The 23,471-nt window shown below is 32.5% G+C and overlaps 2 protein-coding genes across 2 annotated transcripts; one reads left to right on the top strand and one right to left on the bottom strand.

The window, feature by feature from the left end:
• Window positions 1-12,981: 12,981 nt before the first annotated feature.
• On the top strand, window positions 12,982-13,437 carry LOC131179433 (uncharacterized). The gene has a single exon (XM_058146281.1). It carries the CDS (start codon window positions 12,982-12,984, stop codon window positions 13,435-13,437), a length of 456 nt encoding a protein of 151 aa, XP_058002264.1.
• A 4,682-nt stretch (window positions 13,438-18,119) lies between these two features.
• LOC110635346 (uncharacterized) lies at window positions 18,120-22,539 on the bottom strand. Its single transcript, XM_021784642.2, has 4 exons — window positions 22,135-22,539; window positions 21,974-22,054; window positions 18,663-18,835; window positions 18,120-18,536 (listed from the first exon to the last, which is right to left on the bottom strand). The coding sequence occupies exons 1-4, from the start codon at window positions 22,436-22,438 to the stop codon at window positions 18,342-18,344; spliced, it is 753 nt and encodes a 250-aa protein (XP_021640334.2). The 5' UTR covers window positions 22,439-22,539; the 3' UTR covers window positions 18,120-18,341.
• Window positions 22,540-23,471: the final 932 nt, after the last annotated feature.

Here is a 23,471-nt window from a genome sequence, read left to right as displayed (position 1 = left end):
AATATTTAGACTAGAGTGAGGAGTCATAAATAACTCAAATAATGGTAAGAAAAATTTAGAAAAAAATTTTAGAAATAAAATAAAACCAAGTTAAATGAGTCAGTAGCCTAGCAATGGGTAACCCAGTGGTAAGTTGCGATTTTCACAGCTAGAAGCCCTAAACCCAGGAGAAAATTCATAAAATAATTTTTGAGACTCCAGAGAAGAGTCATTGAGGTTTCTATGGCATTAGAATGCCAAGAAAAAGCTTAGAAAATTTTTTCGATCGGTACAGACAATTTTGACTCAATAAGCCAAACGGAGGGCATTTTGGTCATTTCGTCTTCGGAGATGATTTTTGACCAACTTGTCCAATTAAGTAAATAATTATTATGACATAAAATATGAATAAATATTGCTAAAAATTAAATTGAAAATAAGTAGAAAAGCAAAGAAATAGAAAATGAATTAAATGGGAAATATGACATCACATGATATCCTTACTTAGGTCTCCACCAATCACAACTCAACAAGCCAATTAAAAAGGGATAAAATGAGTTAAAATGAAAACCAAATCTGCCTTCTTCCTTGAGTGACCAGTCGAAACCCATAGAGAGTGAGAGGAAGACCACCATTAAAGCTCCAAATGAGCTTGATTCCCTAGCCAATCTTACCCCATAACCCTAGGACCCCTTCACTAAAAATGTTCCCTACACCTTGAGGAAGCTTTGGGCAGCAATTTGAAGAGGAAAAAGTGAAGTTAGAGCTTAGAAAAAATTTTGCACTTAAGAGGTTAGTGCTACTTTTATTTATTTTTCTCTTATATTCCTTGTTACAACATCAATTTAAGCTAGAAAATGTGAAATTAGAAGAAAAATAGGCATGTTAAAGTCCCTTTAAAATTTCAGCAGCCCTAAGGTTCTATAAGGTTTCCATGATTCAAGTGAATTATAAGTGTGTATTGATGCCATAAAATATGGTTTGATGATTAGAACACTTGCATGTGAATTGTTTGAACAAATTGAATTTGTGGAGTTAGGGTTTGGGAAAAACCTAGGGTTTTGCTCATGTGTTGGTGAATGAAAGTTTTAATGGTCATTAGTGACCATTTGGCTGAGTATAATGAGGAATTGAAGTAAATTATCGCTTTGGATTTGAGGTAGGGTTTGCTGCCTTGAGTGCCCTGCAGGTCTGGATGTGAGTCCAGCATGTTTGGGCAGCTATAACTTGGGTTGTGTAGGTTTAAATGGTGCAAGGCCAATTGGACATGAAATTAGACACATAATGGCACAATTTTGATGCAGGAACCCTATCCAGAAACCAAACTTAGGATGCCCAAAAAAATTGACCAAATCTGGGTAACACACATTTTGCCTGAGCAAAATGACCAATTGAATAGTGTTCATTCATTTGGTCATAACTCACTGTAGAAATGTCCAATTGACCTAAAATTTATATCAATGGAAAGCTTAGACAATTTAGGACAACTTTCATGAAGGACACAACTCCAAAGTTTGACTAGAACTTAATGAAATTGCCCACCAAACTCAGGACACCAAAACTGCCAGAATGGATTCTGCCCAGAAATTTTGGGTACTACCCTATCCAGCCAGTTATGGTATTTAGGCCATAACTTGAGCTAAAAAATCCAATTGGAGTGATTCAAAAAGGGAATTAAAGAAGACACAATAAGGAACAACTTTGATGAAAAAAAGTTAGCCCAGTTTCCACTGTAGAATTGTCCAATGGAACAGTAAACTTAAGTAATCAAAATTGAAAATTTAGAAATGCATCTAGGGGGCGTTAAATTGCAATTGGCAATTAATACTAACAAATGTAAAACTCAAAATGTGGGATCTTAGTGTAATTAGAATTAACTTATCCATTAAGTATGAAAAAGTCAACATTTTGGTTAACTAGTAAGGTGAATAGTAATTAAAATTATTAGCAAATTAAGATGAAGACTTAGAACCAATTCTAAACTTAAATGCTTAGAATTGTATGACAAATGTGGACTATGCATCTTAGTCAAAATTGTTAGAGGGAAATTAAGGCCATAAATTTGAAATCCATGAAATGTTCATGGATTACTTGAAACATGAAAAGTAAGTCACCTAATTGATGTGAATAGGTAGTTAGGGCTTATATGCCAATCACAAATAGAATTCATAAAATATTAGTAATTAAACTTGAAATATAAAATTTGTAATTACATAAATAGATTTTCGAATGTATAAATGAGAAAGGAAAAATGTTTTGAATACAATAGTACATGTGAACCATTATTTTGAATTGTGATCAATATGGATAACATAATGACTATATAAATTATGATGAATGCGTAAATTATGTAAATATTAGACTTGGAGATTTATGTTTCTATTATGAAAAAGATTAAAATGCTAGAAATTATAATTAGAACCTATAATGAAATAATTAAACTTATGAACATTTAATGGTACTATGTGCCCATGTATTGCCTAGACACGTAAGTCAGATTGGATAGATTAACTTGCCAATAGGGTATTGGTTTAGCAGTACTGCGAAAGGCTTTATGCCTGTATTCATGTCTTTATGCCCGCACTCATGGCTTTTATGCCCGATTATGTGTTATTATGGCTTTTTAGCCATTCTGATTGCATACGTGGTTGACATTTCGCGTCCAATGTTATGACGGCCCGAGGCACCGCGGTGTCTAGTGCCAATGACCCATTATCCAGTTTAGTCAGCCTGTCATAGGTTATTTGGACAGTGAAATTTGTTAAGAATAATGTGAATTAAATGAATGAATAAGAAAGAGACTAGAATTAGTTTTAAAATTTTATTTACTATGAAATGATCCAAACACCTAGGAAATGTTGAGTGAAAGGATAAAAAGATTAGCAAAATAGATATCATTTAAATAAATAATTACAACTGCATCTTCTGAAATAACATGAATAGAAATGTAATATATTAATATATTTCATATTTTATATATGACTACAGTAAATTTAGGAAACAAGCGATTCCAAAGAACAATATAATATGACAAAAGATAATTAATATTAGGAATTCCATATGAAATGAAAATAATTCTTGATTACGCAAATTAGGTTTTATTTCCATCTGTATTTTGTATATATTATTTTCTTGTTATATTATTACACCACTAAGCAGAAATGTTTAGCGCGATGGATTTGTTTCCTCGTGCAGGTACTGAAGGTAAAGCCTAGAAAAAAATATTAAACAGAGATTTTAGAGTTCTAATCTGCAGAAGTGTCAGAAGTATTCAAGGTTATCACCTCCTCAGCAATGCATGTAGATAGGGCTCACATTAGTTTGGCTATTTCATATGCAATCAATTTATACATCATATAAATTATGAGATTATGTAATAATTTTGTAAATTATGTAAATTAATGAAATTTGAAAATTTTGCTTATGTGATTTGAGTATGAATGGAAATGTATGGACATGATTATGAAATTGAAATATATGGATGAGATTTGAAATATGAGATGACTATAAGAATGATTGATGAGATAATTATGATTAGCATGGATAAGATTTTATTGTGAAAATATTGTTGAATTTCAAACAGGTGAATAGTGAAATATGTCAACTAGTAATAAAATAGGGGAAACTCCGTTAGTTTCTCCATCGAAAAATGATTGATATTAAAAGATAATCACTTGAAAATGATTAAAGGAATAAAGTAAGATAAGATAGGGTGCTCCGGCACCGAATGTAGCACTCCTCGTTCAACTACACTGTAGTCGGATGAGGGGTGTTACATCACAACTCATCCGAACCTTTTACATTGATCTAGAATAGATCTATTTTCCTAATTATTTTCCTTATTTATATGGATAAAAAATTTCCAAGTCATCACTTTTATCCGTACTCCTTACGATATTTACGGAGTGTTAGTGACTCGAACTTTCACTTTCATATGAAATAAAAAGAGTTAAAAGTAATGATAACCATAAGACTTGCGAATGATAGGAAGCCAAAGATAATATTTATGACACAAGTCAAACTTGATATGACCCTATTATGAAAACTCGGTATGACAAGGAACCTTAAAAATACTTACGTCATGAACACAAACTAGCGATATTTAGAGAGTGACAAGTTAAACGCTTACCTGTAAAGGGCTAAAACAATGGATGAATCAATACCGATGCTCTGCGAACTCTGGAGCTGCTAAAGCTAAGATGACGGAGTGACTTTGAGCTGTCGAAGGAGATGACAATGAGGTCTTAATGATAAACTGCGATTGGACTTTCAGGATAGCGCACGATTGCTAAGGGTTTGGATTGCAAGACCTGTAGCTTTAGTGATAAGATCCTTTAGAAAACTTATTTCTAGAAATTTCAAGAGCTTTAGAATTCAAGAGCTTCAGAATGAAGGGCAATAAAACTATATCGAAATTCAGAGGTTTCCTGACGATAATCGCTATCCTTCTACAGTATTGCATGCAGGTATTTATAGGGAATGGATACTCAAAATAGAGGGTCAGGATTCCAGCAGGAAGAGATGGAGGGCTCAAATTTAAAAGGATGTGATCCGACGCCTTATAATTAAAGAGAATCAAGATTGAGGGTTGAGATTTGGTTCAGAATCTCTGTCCTTTCATTCTTTAATCCAACGATCAGGGGTCTTGCCTTACAAACTAGATCCAAGGGCTAGGAACAAAAAGTGCTAAATATGTTATTTACTTTTGATCTGAGGGCCTTAAATTCATCCTTGCAATTATGATCAACGGCGTAAGTTGAGATGTACTGGGCTGCTTTAACCATCTGAAATCTGGCGGCAAAGAGTGCATCCTTACAAATGAAATGGGTGGTAAGGGCTGAATCGTACCCAAAATGCTTTAACTGACTCAGATCTGACGGTAGGGGAATTATTCTTATGAATTAAGGGTTATGATTAAAAGTGATTCGACTCCCTGAGCCCTCCGATCTCTATAAGTCATTCGTCGGTTTACCCGACCTCTCATTGTGATTGACTGATCTGAGGCTTGTTATTCCAATCTCTATCCACTTTTCTACATCCGGTCTTTTCTTGCTTCCCGATCTCTTCCTATTCCCCGATTCTTTCCCGTCTCTCCTCTGCATTCGACCTGTATTGGTTAAAGCAATAAATTTTTCAATTCTGATGAGCCGCTTCGAGTTCTGTAGGCATTAAATGTCAAGGCCCTATATATATGCAGGAAGGGAGCCTGTCATTTTCACACTTACACTCTTCCCTCTTCGGCTAATTTCCCCATGTGCTACTTCTCCGATTCTAACTTTTCCGACAAGAATTCTCATCACGATGACCGCTTTGATCTTTTTCTGATCGTTTTCTTTGCCCATCGCCTGAAAATGGATGACTCCGGTGATCAAAGAATTATGAGAGTGTCATCTGATGACGGCGAGATAACTGGATTAATTTACAGATCAGGGTCCAAAATGACTATTGTACTGGTCTCCAATCGATTTACTGGTATGATCTACGGATAGATCTCGGACAAGGGAACTGCTCATTTCAATCTTGATGTCGATGACCACCTCTTGAAGTTCATTTGGCTCCTAACCAAGTCAGGGGTCCCGATTGAGGCTCAATTTTGGTCAATGACATCAACGATGACACCGAGCTTTCCGTAGTCTTTACCATAGTTGACGAGAGCTACCCTCCTGATCTCCACATATCTCTTAAATGGCTTCTTGAGATCAGGGGTGATCCGAACTATGAAAGCAAGATAGGTAGGATGTAATGTAGGGACATTTGTAATTACTGATATTGAGAGATCGCCTAAATGATGTAAACGGATTCTTTGGAAATGAAATGAAGCCTTATTTATTCAAAATTGATTCAATTTATTCTTCTTTTTATTATTGCATTGATTATTTTTTTGATCTCTGATAACTGTGTCCGATCTGATCCCTCATCGAATCCCCATCCTACCAATCCCTTTTGCTCAAAACCTTATTCTATAAGATATGTAGTCAATCCCCATTAGCTGATCTTACTTGTCCGATCTCCTTGCCGTGCTTCTGGAATTTTCCTTTATTGCATCATGGAAATTATCAGATCCCGCTAATCGATGCGTCACCTAGGGCCCCTTGAGCATTTAATGCTCTGAAGAGTATAAATAAGAGGGGGGGGGGGGCGGTTAGCCATTTACATACTTATGTTGTTTTCTGATTCTCTACTCACCCCAAATCTCCTTGAAGGCTTTTCTCTAGTTCTTGATTTCTTCGGCGCTGATTCATTGTCAGGTAGTAGTTTTAATCTTTTTCTGCTCATTTTATCTCCGTTATCTAAAAATGAGTGGCACCGACTATCAAAGAGTTGTAAGCCTGCTTTCCATTCACGTTTCTTGGTCTTCCAATGAAGGTGATGAGGCCGAACCGAGCAAGCGACCCGAAGCCATTAGGGCTATCATTTCGACCACTAGTCAGCCTACAGGGCCAAACCGACAACAAGCCTCGGTCATAAGGAGAGAGCCTCCGATGGTAGATGAGCTCACCTCAGTTCTAGAGATGTCCGATCTCGAGTTAATAAGCCAGGAGTTCAACCTTCCACTTGACTCCTTCGAACTCATTCGATGTCACGGGGACTTTCACAGATATCACTACTTTGATAAGGTCGATATGATTGTGGTATACGAGGAATAGTTGAAGGCTGGGTTATAGTTTCCTCTGGAGTCATTTTACAAGGACGTCTTGAAGTATACATGAGTTTGCATTGCCTAGGTACATTCAAACTCATGGCGAACCCTGGTAGCTTTTAGAGGATTATACCAAGCTAAAGGACTTGAACCCACGGTGAAGGACGACGAGTTCTGGTTTTTTCAGGCAAAACCATGCTGTGGATTGTTCACCAATCTCCCATCTTCACTCAAAAATTGGAAAGATCAATTCTTCGTACCTCAAAGAAAAGACCCCCATCGCTTCGAGGGGATTCCCCGAAGATGGAATTATTTGGCCGAGAAATCGGAGAGAAGAGTCTTGCTGACTGATGTTGAGAGCTCCATAGTGAAGGAGCTCAAGAGCCAGGTGAACTCTTGCAAATATTCGTGCCTGGATGTGATCATGGCAGAACTCAAGTGGTGGTTAATGAATGTGATCGCTCATGAGAACATCCAGCTGCAACTCTCTGATCTGGGTCCCGGGACGGGTAAAACCTGAATCTTTAATCTCGTAGTCCCTAGCGATCTCACTAATCTCATTTTTTTGTAAAGGTATGGCTAGAAATAAAGCAGCGAGGGAAGCTTGAAAGTTGAATAAAGAGCTCAACAGGAAGGTATTAGAAATGAAGAGATCTAAAGCTTAGAAGAGAGCCCGAACTGAAGAGACGAGCTTGGAGGTTCTAATCCAAGATCAATCTATCCCAGAGGGGCAAATCCTTACTGTGGAGCCTCCCACCTAATCTGAAACTCCTCCCCAACCTCTGATCACTTCGGCTTTAGAGGGCGGATCCTAAGGACAGGGAGCTTCATTTGGATGACCTCTTTTATAAGCCGCTAAGATACTACTCCAATCATTGGAGAAGAACAAATCGGTGAGGGGCAACCTTGATTTGGCAAAAGTAGTGAGCACCACGATCTATTTCCCTGAGGATCGGACCAGAATGGGTCCTAAAAATATTGATGATCTTCTCAGCCTTTTAATGAACTTGAGCTCGAAAGCAATGGCAACCCAGCACGCAGTCAGAGAGAAGGTTTATCTTATGAAGAGGGAGATGTCAAGGCTGTCTCAAGACATGGCGTTAATGCAAAACCAACTCTCTGCCACGAATTCCCAGATCGTCGAGCTGGAAGAATAAACAAAGTCTTACGAGGAGAAAGCAACTCGGCTAGAAAAGGAGCTTGATGATGTTCGGGTTAAGTTCTCCGAAGAGATTCAAGTGAAGGATGAGAAGGCTCTAATGAAAGAAGTTGGGGCTTATGTGAAAGCTCATAGTGATCTCCTTGCTGAGCTTGTCAAACATTATCCCGACGAGGACTTCGCCTGGCTCGAGGAACTTGCTCCGGGTGCTGAAGCTGAAAGTGAGGGCGAACAAGAGAGAGAGGAGGGAGTAAATGTTGAAGATGTAATTGAAGAGCAAGCTAGGGAATATCCTCCTGCCGAATACTTGTGTTTTTTTATTTCCTGGGATGAATTTTAAAGTTTTTTTTTTTATTTGTGATTAAATCTTGGTAAGATCGAAAAATATTAAATTAAGTATGGATGAGTATTGAATCAACTTCCACTTGATCAGATAAGCTCGGACACGAAACTTAAGATTGGTTATTAATCGTGAAACAACTGCTTAAAGGGATTGGATAAATTTAATCGTGAGTGCGAGATCGGAAAGCCTTATGACCGAGAACCGATTAAAACTTGGACGCATATATAAAAATAATTTGAGAACAGGTCTTAGTCTGAATTTGATGAGTTCGGGACCGCTTATTAATGATCAATTAAAACATTAACTTGGTTAAACACTTGAACAATTCGGGCAAGGTAACTGATCACAAGACGTCCCAGAATTTGAAAACTTGAACATGAGGAGATCGAAAAACAAAATACAAAATTAGATGGTCTAAAAATTAATCAAAACGAGTCGGGGAGATCGGAAAACACTTGGTTTGAGCCCACTTTGAAGTTTATTATTTATCTGAGAGGTTACTAGCTCAAAGAAAATGACCTGGGGTCATATAACTAGTTGAGATTGATCAAACGCCTACTAGAGGGATCGACATAATTGTAATTATTCGAACTATGATTTTGAAGATTGACCAAAATATGGTGTCTACATATATCATTATCAATAATAGTTTGTCCATATAATTTTAATTAAGAAGTTATTCTGAACATGGCAGAATTATACTCACTAATTGATTTAAAATCTTGTAGCCTTAAATGCATCCAATTATACCTTGCTTTTGGAAAAACAATCATTTTTTGGTAATCACGCCTTTTTTTTATATTAGTCTATAGGACAAGAGGATCTTTCACTATCAGATTTTCAACTTTCAATCTTTTATCAAAGTGATGGTGAAGGAAAATCATTGATTTGGCACGGACTTGTTTTGATGCTTGATTTTTATCCTTGATGGTGCCTCTAAGACCTATTGCATCTAGGTGAATTTTAGCATCTAAAATCCATGGTAGATAATTCTTGCCCGAAATATCAAGAGCCATAAATTCAAGTTTAAATGACTTAATGGATAGTCCCATCACCAATTAATCAAATGATTAATTTTCCTTCAGGATGCTCAAAGAAATCTGTTACATTTAGGGGTGCTATATCAATATCAACAGTATTACTTTTTGAAATAAAATTTGCTTCTGTATTTTGATCTTTCCTTTTTAGTGATGCTTGATAAAGATCAATGAGATGTTTTGGCATACGACCGGTATGCAACCAGTGTCCTTTCATACCATAGTGATAGCATACTTATTTTGAATTTTTATATTATCCTGTTTCTTATTTCTCGTCATTGTTTTTCCACTTACGGTGGTGAGATGTATTTTTCCTCTTACGGTGGTGAGATGTATTTTTCTACTTATGGTGGCGAGTTGTGTTCTTATAATCTGATGAATTACAAATATGATCACCACAATTGAAATGCATATTTCTCCCTCGACCATGACCATGACCTCTTGTACGTATAAAATAATAAGTAGAAGCCTCATTCACTTCAATGAATGGGGTAGAACCAGTGGGTCGACTTTCATGATTTTTTCCTTAATAATTTTTTATTTTGTGCAACCACAAAAAGCATGAAATTAATTTAGAATATTTATGAAAACTCTTCTCTCAATATTGCTACTGTAGGGGCATATTAGAGGCATGAAAAGTAAAGAATTTTTTTTTATAATATATCATTATCAATAATAGTTTGTTCGCATAATTTTAATTAAGAAGTTATTCTGAACATGGCAGAATTATACTCACTGATTGATTTAAAATCTTGTAGCCTTAAATGCATCCAATTATACCTCGCTTTTGGAAAAACAATCATTTTCTAGTAATCACACCTTTTTTTAGATTATTCCATAGGACAAGAGGATCTTTCACTGTCAGATATTCAACTTTCAATCTTTCATCAAAGTGATGGTGAAGGAAAATCATAGCTTTGGCATAGACTTGTTTTGATGCTTGATTTTTATCCTTGATGGTGTCTCCAAGACCTATTGCATCTAGGTGAATTTCAACATCTAAAATCCATGGTAGATAATTCTTGCCCAAAATATCAAGAGCCACAAATTAAGTTTTGCAAGATTTGCCACGATGAAGAAAGAAGAAAATACCTTAAGTCTATTTCAAAATGGGAGCTCAGAATAGTAGAATCTCGTGTTGATAACATATTATAAAAATAACAGTAATAAAATATAAGAACATGTAGAGTTTTGAGAGAATTTTATCATATAGACAGAAGATAAGTCCAAAAATGTTGATCACTATAGGGTTAAGGAAACTCTATTTATAGCATACAAATTATATCTCAAGAGATATAATATTAAATGATTTGTTAAATAGACTTATGGAAAATATAAATAGATTCATCAAAAAACTAAATGGACATCCATCATTAGATATGAATTTATAACAATATTATTTTATTAAAAATTATATTATAATTAATAAATATTGAGTGCAGTAATAATGTCTATTACACTCTTAAAGGGAAAAATTAGATTTAATTATTAAAGAATGGAAATTAATTTGATAAAACAGATATAGAAGAGTGCCTTACAAATCCAAAAGAAGTTGCATTATAAGCTCCCTTTCCTCTTTTTTTCCCAAAATTCTCATCTATCTAAAGAAGTTTCTCCTATGTTAAAAAAAAAAAAAAAAAAATCTCACCTTTTTTATTTTTATGATTTCTCAAAATTTTCCTTTGTCCACTTTTTTAATATTAATTATAAGGAGAAAAGACATCTAATTTGCAAAGTTTAATTAGATATAATTATAAATTAATTTTATTTATAAAACTATAAAATTTTCATTATCATTAATCCCAAATATTTTATAAACTAAAGTAATGTTTGTAAAATTTATTTAGCTTTTAATACTAATTACTATATTTTAATCTAAAAGTTTCCATTTATAATATTATAAAAATAAAAAGCATAATGGTAGAAAAAAAAATCTAAACCATTTGCACAAATTCAAGATTATAGTCAATTCTTCAAATTTTTAGTATTATAGCCTAACTTTTATGAGTTGTTGCAATTGTAATTAATGGGTTAAATTAAATTTAAAAAAGTTAAAGGTAAATTATAATATAATTTTAAAATTTTATTTAATTAACAAATAATTCATTGATTTAAATTTATATTTTATGTTTATTTTATGTAATAAATAATTTTTTATTTATTATATAAAATATATTTTATATTTATTTTTTTATTAATATTTTATACTAAAAATATATTTATTAATTAAAATTAACTTAATTATTTCTTGAGTTAAACTAAACAAGTCCTCATTTGTCATGTGATATTGTTATTCTATCTGTGTACAAGAACCCCAAAAATGTTCTACACATTTGTCAACTTTCAAATTGAAGGAAAAAGAAAGAAAAAATTATATTATTCCCAAGTCATAATAAGTTGATACAATTAATAATATTCACATAGTGAAGAAAAGTAAATTACATAAGTTCTGACCCATGTATCATGTATATATTCTAATCCATATGTTTATATCACTAGCGTAGATTTAATCATATGTCTTACACATGAATTAAAACATAAAATTACAATCTAAATTATGTATTTTTTTTTTAAATCAGTGATGGATGCATAGTTAATCCATTGCAAAAAAATATAAGTTGGTGATATATCTTTCAACAACGACCATAATTTGTTATTAATTTATAGTTAATTCAAAAAAATTAACTTTTAATAACGGTTTTTAGGCCAATAGTTGAAATTCTCATTCATCTTTAATTAATATTTTTATAAAAAAAAAATTAATTCATCATTAAATTCATTTTAGATACTTGTGTTTTCTTCTGTGCTTATTGCAGAAATAATTAGTGCTCTAAATCGTAGAGAATGAGAGTTGTTAAAGAAGACCAAAGTCCAAGTGTCTAATGCACACAAGTACACTTTTGCAAGCCTCTTCGTCTTTTTCCTAGGTGCTGGGAACCATCCACGTGCACCCTACACTATTTTTTTTATGATATCTAGTAGCCATTTAAAAGACAAAAAACTTGAATTGAGTATTCTCAAGATAGCTTCTCTGGACTTTTTAGAGAAGCCGCCTGTTAACCCACCGGATGATAGTCGAGCTGTGAAGAAAGTAAGGCATGGAGTGAATTAGGAGGAAAGAAGCTCATTTAGGTACTATGTAGTGTTAGGGAAGGGTAACAAAGTTGAGATGGAAATGTTGAATGTGGAAGAGGAGGTGGTTATTGCTGATAGGGGTGTGCAGTTTTCGGTTTAAATTGAAAAATCGAACCGAACTTATTAATTCGGTTCAATCGGTTCGATTTTAAAATTTAATCGATTCGGTTTGATTTATAATTTTGATAATTTCAGTTAATCGGTTCGGTTCGGTTATTTTCATAAAAAAAATCAAAAAAACCGAACCGAACCGAAATTATTAATATATATAGGAAATCAAAAAAAATCGAATCAAATTGAATCGAACCGAATCGAACCAACCGAAATCAAAGAAAACCGAACCAAACCTTAAGATTTTTTAGTTTTGATTTCTAATTTTTTCTGTTTTTATGTTTTTATTATTTAGATTTAATGTTAAAAAAATGAAATTTTATAAATTTTGATTTGATCGGTTTAAAACCGAACCGAACCGATATTTATCGGTTCGATTTGATTCGGTTTTCTCTTATCAATCAGTTCGGTTCGGTTTTAAAATTTTTAATTTTCGATTTTCGGTTTTATCGGTTCGGTTCGGTTTGGAACCGAACCGACCGATTGCACACCCCTAATTGCTGATGGGGATGTGGAGATTGATAGATCTTATGAGGTGTCGGTGGTAAAACTGTCTTCCACTTTGCAATCTGAACTTATGAAATCATGGAAGAAGGTCGTGGTGGTTAGGATGTTGGGAAGGTATATGGGTTATAAAGCTTTAAGTGCTAAGTTGCAGGCTCTTTGGCATTCGGAGGACATGAAAATTTTGGAGTTGGGTAATGATTTTTTCTTAGTTAGATTTACAAATGAGGCACATTATTGTAAAGCTTTGATGGATGGTTCTTGGATTATTTTGGGCAGTTACTTCTTGGTGCAACCATGGACGCCAGATTTTAGCATTCATAAGAAAGATGTCAATAATGTGGTTGTTTGGATTCGATTGCCAGGTCTGCCATTACATTTGTATAAAAAGAAAGTTCTTCGAGCAATTGGGGATGCTGTGGGGAATGTGGTTAAGGTTGATTATATGACGAGTGATGCTTTAAGGGGGAAGTATGCTACAATTGCTGTTACGGTGAACCTCAATGAGCCATTATTAGCGAAGTTCTAGTTGAATGATAGGGAACAACCAATTGAATATGAGTGCCTCCCAGAGATATGCTTTGGGTGTGGGCGGTATGGGCATAGGCAAAATGTTTGTCCTCATAGGATGAGTGAGGTGGTAGAGAGAGAGATAGAGAAAGTTACTTTTGCTGAGAAAGAGGATTCAGAGAAAGGATAAGGGCCATGGATGATGGTATCGGGGTATCGCCAGAATTTAATGAAGAGAGAATGAAAGGTTGGGGTTAGCCAGGGATCACGCTTTCAGGTCCTAGTTTGGGAGAAGGTTGAAAGGGCATGGGCAACGTCCAATTCTTTCATAGCAAGGAATGGAAGGCATGCAAGTCGGGCCAAAAAGAAATGTAAGGAATAAGAAGAGTTTTGTTGGACAGGATTCTAAGGGAGGACAATAAATGGGCAAAAGGAATAAGTCTTCTGGGAAGCAAAATAGAGGGCTAAGGGCCTAATTTGTTGTAGTGGGAGATTTTATGGGCTCTAATATTCATAGAGGAATTAGGACTAGAGCAATGGAAGTAGATACTACTTTGGACAAACAGAATCCTTCAGTGGTTGAGATTGTGGACTTTAATAAAAAGAAGTTTGAAGGAAAGAGGTCTGGGGTTAAGGGAGTGGTGTTGTAGGAAGGGATTTTTGGTGCTAGTAATTTGGAGGATAAGTTAAGGAATCCTGGGTGACCACCAGATAAAGGGGAAGGAGGACTTGGCAGCGAAGGGATTTTGCAAATTTTATTGAGCAGAATGATGATAGTAATGAGGATGAGATGGGGGAGAAGGATGATGAGGAATGGGATGGTGAGGATAAGGAGTTTAGTGAGGAAGAATTTGGTGACCTATTTTTACGGGATTGAGGCATGTTTGGGTTTGGTCATGCTTTTGTTTTTTTTTTTTTTTTTTTTTTTTTTAATGGCTGTGTTTATTTGGAATTATGCAACATAAAACTTGAATAATATATATATATATATATATATATATATATATATATATATATATATATATATATATATATATATATATATATAATGAATTTTTTATGCCTGACAGATTGATTGTGCCTTTATATTTAAATTTCTAAAAATATATAAATAAGTATCAAAATTTCAGAAAAATTATAAGAGTAAGATAAAATATCATATTAAATTATAAAATTAATAACCAGATCAAAATCATTATCAAAAAAATTTACAAAAATTAGAACTTTTAATAGCAACAAATTTATACTACTTTTTTAAAACTGCGATATCTCTTAAATTACAAAAGATTTTTTATGAAACTAATGGAAAAAGTTATATGAGATTTTGAATTTAATTTTAGACTTAAGAATCACAAAAAAAGATGAAGAATTGAGATAGATATGAACCTTAAAAATTGGCTGCATTGTAAATCATGATCTGCAGATACTCTAATTTTGAACAGCCATAACTTACTTAATTTAATAATTTTTTCATGATTCTTAAGTTTAAAATTATTAGAATTTCATAAAGATTACAAATATAATTTTTATATAATTTTTACAGAAACGTATATGCATGAAAATTAATTAAAATGAAATGATAGCAGCAAGAACATGTATAGAGTTAGTATTACCCTAAAATTTATCACATATGCATGGATGTTATGAATATATAAGACCATCTAAAGGTACATAAATATGAAAAAATAAATGTATGACATATTTCTTGAATACTCATTATTTAGAATACATGCTTTAAAGAAATTTTGAAGGTTTGTTAAAGAAAAAGAAAGAAAGTAAGAAGAAGAAAGAAAAAGAGAGATGCGGAAAACTTATTGAATTGGAGAGATAAAGTGAGAGTTTTTCTTGTATTGTGTTGTTATCTCCTCCCTCTCTCTCTCTCTCTCTCTCTCTCTCTCTCTCTCTAACTTTATTTTTTCTTTTCTGTGAGATATTTATAGGTTTATGTCAAAAAAATTATATAAGAAATTTATGTAATTTCTAAATAAGAAGATTTAAGGAATCTTAGAGAGGAAATTTCCTATTTGATTTTTATTTTCATTTAAAAAAATTTTAAGCTTTTATTTATTTAATTAAAATACCTTACTGGACTTTATTAGCCTTAGAAAGCCCAATTAGGTCCAATTAAATTTTTTAATAAAAAAATTTCTCAAAATTAAATTTAAACAAAAAATAAAATTCATTTAAATTTAATTAACCATTTTTTTTACTCTTCAAAATTATTTTTCTTCAAGAAAATGCTATACATATGATTATCTATTTTTAATATCTCTTAATATATCTTACAGTCATATAATTTTTCATCGTTGAAATCCTTACGTCCTCAATGAATATGCTTACAATGTCGCAAAAATAGGCGTATACACTGCCAATTTAATTTTCCCGCCGTATAATTAAGTGAAGCTTTTTCTTTTTTGTCGTATCAAAATTTATTTCCATTTGTTGTATTCACATTGTTATTATCATTATCTAAAAATAAAAGTAAAAGGTAATATAATATTTTATATAAAAAATGATAAAAATATATATATAACTATTGACATTTTAAAATGATTCAATTGCTCAATATCCTTAGCTGGATGGTTAGAACTTGTGGCTGTCAACAACAAGGTCAAAGGTTCGAGGCCTCCCTAACTTGTTGTCATTTCTAGTAGGATGTATTTAATTAATAAGACAATTGTCATTATTAATTAAAGTTATATTTAAATTAAACTAAAATCATTTGATTAAAGCTTTTCTTAATTGTTATCATTCCTAATAAGATGTATTTGGGTAATATATATTAATAAGACAACCGATATTATATTAAATTGAGCTAAAATCATTTGATTATAGCTCACCCTAATTTATTGTCATTCCTAATATGATGTATTGGGATAATATATATTAATAAGATAATTGTTATTTCTTTCTTTTTTTAGTATGTTGTTAAATTAAACATTTTAAGATGAATTAGATTGGGCAAGAGGTTGGTTCACAATTGATTTAGAATCAAAATTAAATCAAATTAATTAAGGTTATATTAAATTGGACTGAAATCGTTTGATTAAAGTCCTCCCCAACTTATTGTCATCCATGATAAGATGAATTTGGGTAGTATATATTAATAAGACAATTATCATTTATTTCTTTTTTAGAATGTTGTTAAATTAAACATCTTAAGATGAATTAAATTGGGCAAGAGATTGATTAACAATTGATTTATAATCAAAATTAAATCAAATTAACTAAAGTCATATTAAATTGTACTGAAATCATTTGATTAAAGATGAAATCATTTTTTTTAAAATAATTAAATAAAATTAAAATCGAATTAAAATCGATTCTGATCCTTTAAATCTTGAACATGAAGCACTAGCTTAGACCCGAAATCGGCCTTTGAACACTATAGTTGGAGTAACACATAAATTAAAGGTCTAAATATAATATAGTATTTCATTCTCATTTGCTTAATGTCTTAGGTTTTATATTGGATTAGTTGAAAAAAAGGTTTTATATTGGATTAAATATTCCTCATAAGTTATTAGAATTGACTTTACTCTTTAATTTCTACGTGCTTTATATTTTGTCATGTTTATCATTGCATATTGACACGTGTTTATCCAGTCTAATCTAATTTTCATATTTTACTATGTTAATAATTTAATCGTGCCATATATTAATTGGGCCTAATACTTGTCTAAAAAGGCATCACATTAAAAAAAAAAAAAAAAAATTTGTTATTGAAGAGAGCCCTTAAAAGATCATGTGGGCCACGTGTTATTACTTGATAATGTCTTAACGGTAACTTAAAATTTGACCAAACAGGTTCTCAAAGCCCAAAGGAAACCCTAGTTTAATCTCACACCCTTTTAGGATACAACTATGGTAAGCTAGTCACAGATTGTGTATAATTGCAATAATAACAATTGACGAGACTACCAATAATAAGCAACAAAATAAAACCCATAGCTCAATTTGATCACAAATCAAATTGAAACAGTTAAAAATCAAACTAAGAAATAATAATCATACTAAAATAAATGTCAAATCGATTTAAAAAATTACGATTTGATTTATTGATTTAATCTTATTTTGTTATTTTTTTATTTTTATATTCTTTTTTTTATCTTATTACAAATTTTATAAACTAATCATCTATCTATGCATCGTCTGACAATAATTTTAATTTTTATTTAATTTAGATTAAATAAATTTCAACCATATAAATTATTTATTTTCTTTATATATTAATAACATATTTTGATTTAGTAATCAACTAAAATAATATAGGAAAAATTTTGTAAATAAAGATTATTAAAAATAGAATTATAATTTTTAACTCAAAAAGATAATTAGTAAAACATCTATTAAGTACGGGATAATGTAAAAAGTATTCAAGTAAAAATAATGATTAAAGAACCATCAAAGTTGGAACCTTAGCTCAAAAAGAGTTGCTGCTTAGCTGAATTTGTGTCTTCTGAAGCTGGGTTTGCAATTTCAACACTTAAATCAAGTGGTTGATGCAGTGTTTGCAGCATAAACCAACTCTTTCACTACCCCTGATTCTTGGGTGGGATAGTTGGAGTTCAAGTACAAAACCTCCCCACCCAAGCCCATCTTTTTTACAGACCGTCCAAGCCTCAAGCCAGCAAAGAGGTCTAGGATTGTTAAAAATCCTTTTAGTGAACATAGTAACAAATAATTGTATATTGTGGAAACTTCAAGCAAACAAATTCGTAGAAACAGTTGACTATTCAGCCCTCAAGTAACTTCAAGTTGAAGCAAAATTAAGCAGTTGAACCTTAGTTAGATGAACACTCTTGTAAAGGTTGGTTGTAAGAAAGAAAAAAGGTAGAAGGTTCCACCTCATTTTGCTGATTCCTATGTACAAATGAAAGTGTGGATACGTACAAAAGGAGACGAGAAGATTTGAAGAATGCTTCAGATGGAAGGGCCAGACCTAAGCACTCTCTCTAATTTCTCAGCCTTGGAATAGTCTTTTTCTGTGAGAGGGCCAGCAGGAAAAGCTGTGATTTCCACAATCAGGTGTGGGGTTGGGAGCTCATCGAACAGAGCCCTTACATTGTTGCAGCACACACTTTCGCCATGAGCACTCTCTCTCCTAATTTGGCAACCCTATGAATAGTAAAATAAATCCCATAAAATGTCACTGCATGTGTTGTTTTGTATAACTGTATTTGGCAATATATTTAGAAAGACAACGGAATCAGAATTGTAGAGAGATTTTTGAGATTGTATTACCTTGTGGGAAGTGGCATCAGTAAAGTGATCATCTTCAGATAGTAATGATGCAATTGCTTTAAGAAGGCGCCTTCCTTCAGATTTGGAAGGCACCCTATAATTCCTTCTAAGTGTTCCCTTTGTTGTAGGATGCCATTTGCTCACCAATTTCCTTCTGTCAGCTGCTTCCTTCTCTGCTAAAACAAAAAAATAACTGAATTATGTGCTTCAAAAAAGAAAAGGTAGATCTTAACAAATTCTGATGACAACAAAATATCCATCAGAAAATGATCATGTTTGCAAAGCCATTGATCAGCCTAACAATTATGTCTACATTCTTAATGAACAGTGGCATGATAGTCCCGCAAGATATATCAGTTGATAAGTTCTTTTTGCACAAATAATCCTTGGAGGATAGAGGGGAAGGGATTCTAGATAAAGCTAATTAGCAGGATCTAAGAAAGAAAAAGGGGGGAAATAATGCAACCTCAATTGTATGGAGAATGCATTGTTGTAAAATTAATGCATACTAAAGATTTCAGAGACAAATAATGGAGGATGGCAGGACCATATCCAAATTATTCACCGACAGATTCCTGTTTGGTTGGTAGGACCAACACTGTGCACGGCACGTTATAGTCTTATGGTCATTTTCTCTTCTGAAAGCTGGGAAAATAGAAAGCAGCAAAGACAAAGCTTATAAGATAATTAATAATGAACTTTTTATCCCTCCATAACTCAAATACTGCTGCCTTTCTATAAGAAAAAAGAATGCAGAACAAAATGGAACAAATCCAAAGCAAAAATTTGATGTCACCTAAGTGACTTGATAGCTTACTTAGGTAATTGATCTTAAGTTACCATTCTCAATTATCTACCAGTTGTATGGCAATGAAATGAGGAAACTATTGATGATCTGAAAATTAAACCTATTTTAAAGAAAAGGCAACTATTAAGGGGAAACATAGAATTCTCCTCCAGTCTTTAATAGCTTCAAGCAACAGATATATTATTAAGAAGATTCTAAGTTGCTTCTTAAACCTTTTTTTTTTTTTAAATTGGGAAAAATACAAAAAAAGAACCAGTGGTTTCACGCTTCGACACATGAGAGACAGTGATTTAATTTTTGTCAATTTGATACCTAAGTTTTATTCCGTTAGCAAATATGGTCCAAACCATTAGTTACAAAATGATGCAGACATGGCAAATACCTAGCGTTGACGTGATGGCATGTGGAGCTAACCATGTCAGCATCATTTAACAGTAACTAATGGTTTGGACCACATTTACTAACAGAGAAAAACATAGGGTATCGAATTGATAAAAATCAAACCACAGTCCTTCATGTGTCAAAGTGCGAAACCACAGGGTATTTATTTTGTAATTTTCAATTTTTATTTTATTTTTTCATTTTTTAATTATGAGAAACATCAAAACGTTTGAATGTTGAGTACTTGAGACAAGTACCAATTAAAGGGATCGTAGAAATTTCTGTTTCAAACATTAGTAGCTTGAAGCAAAAGAAATGCAAAAAAAAATATGATTAAGATTTAAGAAGATTCTAGTTGCATTTTGAATGATTTTTAGGAACATCAGAATGCCAAAACTCACACCAACCTACCGTTCCTTTGGGCAACCAATAAGAGTTTGCCTATCCTGGCCTCACCTCTAACCTGTCCTGTTTTCAGTTTGTCTTTTCAAGTTCAGTTGGAAGCAAAAAGCAAGACACTGTAGAAGGATACATAAACCTGGTGAATCCTGTACAAAAATCAGCTTGGTATGTGGCATTGAAAACTTTACAGGATAGACAAAACATGCCACTTTTAGACAGCATAAACTCAGTTACATAATATCTAACTATCTATTATATCTTCCAAATTAAATACTAATTCCCAAAATGATTAGAACTTAATACTAGCAAATACATACATTTATATATTAAGAAAAAACTTGGTGTTAGTGGGATTATATATCCGGTAGGCCAACTAAAACAACTCCAATCATCCATTGGATTTGAAAACTAGGCTCACAATAATTTCAAGCCAACAAATTCTATGTTACTCTGCTTACTTTAATTTTCAAATTCAACCTAATTAGTTACTCCTTCAACCTCAGCACCAGTACCACCCTCCTTCACAGATCCACAACTGAATGAAGACCTTGATTATGTAAAACATGCTCTTAAAAAAAAATATTCCTAAAAGATTATGATGGTTCTAGTTACACAGTGGGAACACTTGTTAAAGACCATCAGGCCAGGAGATCAAGAAATTCTACTCATAAAAGTTCATCCAAATAAGAAAAGAGTTATTATTAAGCAAATCTTATATTTTTATCTAATTCGAGACTACAACCTGAACTTTGAAAATTATCAATAATAACCTATGCTTTAGTTGTTTGTTGCAATTGTGGCCAAGCCACTTAAACTATACTTGGTACATGTAAAGTCGGATACTAATAAGGCTATCATAGAAGCATATGTCAACAGAAGTGAAAATTTTTAATACTAAGCTACTAGGTACATTAGAATATGTATTTAATTAATCCATTTATGTTATAATTTTGCAGGTAATTAATGAATGTAGGTAATTTAGCCACAATTATCAAGGAATAAACATTGGCTTTAATTGACTAATTTCAAAGTTTAGACTACAATTGCATCATATAATAGACTATTTAAAAAGTTTCAACTACAATTGCATATTGAAATAAAGTTTTGGGCTTTTTCTTTTCTTTGAAACTAACCCCAAGTAAAAATTCTACTCCTATAAGATTTTATGAAGAAACGGATAACAATAACACACTTGTCTTTCAGGGCAACAATGAATTAACATCATATTTTGCAAATTACATCTTTCTTCTTCAACATGTTCAACAACTATTATTTGTTAGTTTATATAATTCCTAAATTTTTTCAATGAAATTTTTATCCATCATTTCCAGGAAGTTATCCACTGAAATTTCAAATCTGATGAGACTAAATATTTTTTCAGTGAAATTTTAACCTAATACTATGCGATAATTTGTTGTTGAATAGTTTCATGATTTCAATGCAGAGAAAGCAGAAGAGATTGAACAAATTTAGCCCAAAAAGGAAAAGAAATTAAAAAGAAAAAGTTGAAGGAATTGACCAGATATTCCAAAAGCTACAATATCCAACAAGAATGAAACTGAAACAAGATTTCAGATTCTACCAATATCTTAAAATCAGTACGAATGTACCGTTAAGAATCTATCATTGAAAATTGCTAAAACACAATTCCAACAAAAAAAAGCCAAAATCAATAGGCTTTGACTTCGTTATGGAAATATAAGAAACAAAATCCACAAACCTGGTTTCCCTTGTATGTTCTCAAGCCACTTGGAGAAACCCAAATCACCAGATTCAGCACCAGCACCAGCACCATCCAAACCTAAAACAAAAAGAAACATGTAAATCAAATCTACCCAACGAAAAAGCAAAAAGAAGGGTAAAAACCCATCATGAAAATACCAGAGACAAGTGGGTTAGCTTTTGATCCAGCTAAACCAGCCTTCAATAGTGCGTAGAAGATGCAAAGCCTGCCAGCCCACAAAACTGGAGCCTCAAGCAAAGAAGCATTGGTTGTGAACCTTCTAGATGTATAAGATTTTCTGCTTAGATAAAGCAACCTTTTCACGGTTTTTGATGGCTGATAAGCATCATAACTGGGAAACAGTGATTTGGGTTCAAAACAAGTATTAGAGTTCTTCAAGTTAGTGTGAATTGTGGATTGAAAAGGTGATGTGTAAATGGATTGTACAAGAGAGAGTAGCATTTCTTGTTCTTGACTTTCACTGAGAATGGAAAATATCTCTATAGATTAGAGTGAGTAAGGCTGTGATGACCAGATGATGCTGATGGTGATGGCTACTGTATATGGGGTAAGGGTTATGTCACCTATAGCAGTTGATCCCAAGCAAACGGTGTCGTTCTTAATGATTTTATTTGTACTCATTACCCAATGGTTTTTTTAGAATTTATGAAAATTAATTATGATGATAAATCGAAGCTGGATTCATTTTAATAATTCAGATATTTGTAAATTGACCATCAGCATCAACTATGGATGACTTATTAGATAATTACTTTAATTAAAATTAAAATTTAAAATTTTATACCTCAAAAAATAATTATAGTATCACCGACATTCATCATGATAAAAATTTTCATCGCAAATTTGATTTGTAGATCATTAAATTGGAAAATTGGGTCAAAAGAGTAAATTCATAATTGTTTCTATAAATCAAATTTGGTTTTAGATTTTGAGAAAATTAATTTGTGTTTTTTTTTTTAATTTTAAGGGAAATAGGTGAATTGATTAAAGGAGGTAAAGAGAGATAAATAAAGAGAGAATGATAAAATAGACAAAGAAAAAGTCTCCATAAACAAATATGGGATAAAGAGATAATTAATTTAATAATTTTAGTAAATTTATGTATATTATAAAATTTAAGATTTTATAGCTCTAAAAATAATTATAGTACAGTTGACGTTCGCAATGACAAAAACTTTCATGATAGATTTGATTTGTAAATAATTAAATTGGAAGATTGGGGGTAAAAACAAGTAAACACTTTGTTTTTTCTTATTTGGTCTTTATCCTTCTTCTTGCTTTCCTTGTTTTTTCCATTCGCGCCGGAGCTTAAGTGTAACTACCGCTTGAAGAGCAGTTCTTAGCTTTTTTCAGCATTTTTTTAAGATAAACTACTTTGTCTGTCAGTTTTTCTTTTTATGTCTCTGTTTCAATGAGTTCCCCAAACCTTAATATGGGTCAAGATGCCATCCAAGATTCTTTTGATTTGGCTACA

This window comes from Hevea brasiliensis, chromosome 4, assembly GCF_030052815.1.
Source record: "Hevea brasiliensis isolate MT/VB/25A 57/8 chromosome 4, ASM3005281v1, whole genome shotgun sequence".
Classification (NCBI taxonomy): Eukaryota; Viridiplantae; Streptophyta; class Magnoliopsida; order Malpighiales; family Euphorbiaceae; genus Hevea; species Hevea brasiliensis.
Note: the sequence above shows the minus strand (reverse complement) of the source record. Positions and strands in the feature narration are given on the sequence as shown.